The 1,987-nt window shown below is 31.1% G+C and overlaps 1 protein-coding gene across 1 annotated transcript; it reads right to left on the bottom strand.

Moving 5' to 3' along the window:
- Nucleotides 1-90: 90 nt before the first annotated feature.
- On the bottom strand, nucleotides 91-729 carry LOC145039393 (B3 domain-containing protein At3g25182-like). The gene has a single exon (XM_078987457.1). It carries the CDS (start codon nucleotides 712-714, stop codon nucleotides 91-93), a length of 624 nt encoding a protein of 207 aa, XP_078843583.1. The 5' UTR covers nucleotides 715-729.
- Between the last annotated feature and the right edge of the window lie 1,258 nt (nucleotides 730-1,987).

Below are 1,987 nucleotides of genomic sequence, written 5' to 3'. Positions count from 1 at the left end.
TCCAATCAGATAACATCATTACCATCTTCTTCTCTCTATTAATCTAATATAAAAAGTTGAATGAAAGAACATAAATAAACTAAAAACTCTCTATACGCATAAAAGAGCAAAGAACAGCTGGTTGTCTTTACGAAAAGACCACACCTGAATCTCTGAATGTGGCTTCAAATCCTTCTTGTTTTCTTCCACAAACTCATTCCAATTAGTCTTCAACACATAACTGCTTGTGCTTTTCAATCTCCACATCTTCATCATCATCGGTTTCTTATGCAATATCAATCTTGGCACCAATAATCCCACCTCCAACTCCTTTCCATTCTCCAGATCTTGCTTCTCGTTTTCATTCAAGAACTCAATATTTTTCTCAAGTTGATTCATCGGCATACTCAACCTGTTCTGGTTTTTTCTCAGATCACTTTCATACAGTATTTTCTTGAGCACGAGTTTCAAATCTTTGCCATTCATCTCATTCGTGATGAACTCTTCCAACCTCCGCTTGCTGATCACCATCGGCTTACTGTTTATCATCTCAGTGGGAGGTTTGAGCTTTGATTCTTCTTTAACTTGTTGCTCTGCTAACAACTTCATCTTTTCGTTTACTAATTCCTGGATCTTTTTCAGATAATATTCATCCTCAGCCTCCTCGTTGTATCCCATAGCAGCGGAATGAACATGTTTTCTCTTTGTTGTTGAATCTTGGGGAGTAATTTCCATTGTTTCTGTAATAAAAATTTCAGTGAAATCTCCACAAGAACTTAGGAGAATAAGAGTGTGAACTTGTGTATGTATAATTACCCTAATCGGGTTTTTATTATAGATGAGAAAAGTGGTAGTTCTTGATTTTGAACAAGAAAACCTAATTACAAATAGGAAGGTAATTAATTAAGGAAAGTATATGGTTTTTTCAAATTTATTTGTAACTTGGTACTTACGTAAAAACATTAGGTTTTAATGGTAATCACTCTCGTATTAAAAAAAGGAAGGTTTTATATTTTGTTAATGATCAATGCACGTAACTTGATATTCTAATTACCTAAATTATTTCCTATATTAAAATAGATGCTACTAACAAAAATATATTAATCAATCTTTACAAAGAAAAATAATATACATATTAAATAATTATTTTATTCAGCATCTTTCCATAAATATACATTTTATCTTTTACTTAAACATAGTAGTCAACAACTTCAAAATTAGTTTCCTTTTTGTTTTGATGTCTTTAATTGTCAGTGGTAGATTTGATGACGGGCATAAGGTTGCACAGGCAACATCTGAGCGTAAATTTTTTTTTGATTTTTTCTTTTACCTTTTGTGCCATTACTTCAAAAAACAGGCAACTATTAAAAAAATGACAACTACTTAAAAAAAAATTTTAAAAAAATGTAAATACATTGGATCAGTTAAGCCCGAATAATTAGTAGCCCAAACACATTTGTATTTTAATCCACCTAATATTAGTCCAAAAGAAAAAAAAAAAAAAAAAAAAAAAGGAGAAAATAGCCCAAATAAAACAATTATCCAATTGTCAAATTAAGTCAAAGGCTATGTTTGGCGGACTAGCTGATTGCTGCAAAGCTAGCTGTTAAATAAAAAGCTAACTGATAGCTGAAAAGCTAGCTGATAAAAAATAACGTTTGGTAAAACTAGCTGAAAAGCTAGCTGAAATATATAAAATTAGATAAAAGGACATGTAAGAATATGTGTTTCTATAATTAATTAAGAGTTGTATTTGGAAAATTTTAAAAAAGCTCCTAAAAAGCTAGTCTAAGTAGCTTTTCAAAAAGCTAGCTTATAAGCTACTTTTTGGCTTACCAAACACAACAACATAAAAAAGCTCGAAAAATAAGCTAGCTGTGGCGCGCCAAACACAACCAAAGAGTGAAAGTCTCAATTCCTTGAATCACAAAAGAAAAAAAAACATGTAACCTCGTTTTTTTTTTTTTTTTTTTTTTTCCTTCTGTCCGTCCTCACATTCGACAATTGA

The sequence above is a fragment of the Lactuca saligna genome, chromosome 4, assembly GCF_052625555.1.
Source record: "Lactuca saligna cultivar CGN05327 chromosome 4, ASM5262555v1, whole genome shotgun sequence".
Taxonomy (NCBI): Eukaryota; Viridiplantae; Streptophyta; class Magnoliopsida; order Asterales; family Asteraceae; genus Lactuca; species Lactuca saligna.
The sequence above is the reverse complement of the archived record's forward strand: the minus strand, read 5'-3'. Positions and strand labels throughout refer to the sequence as shown.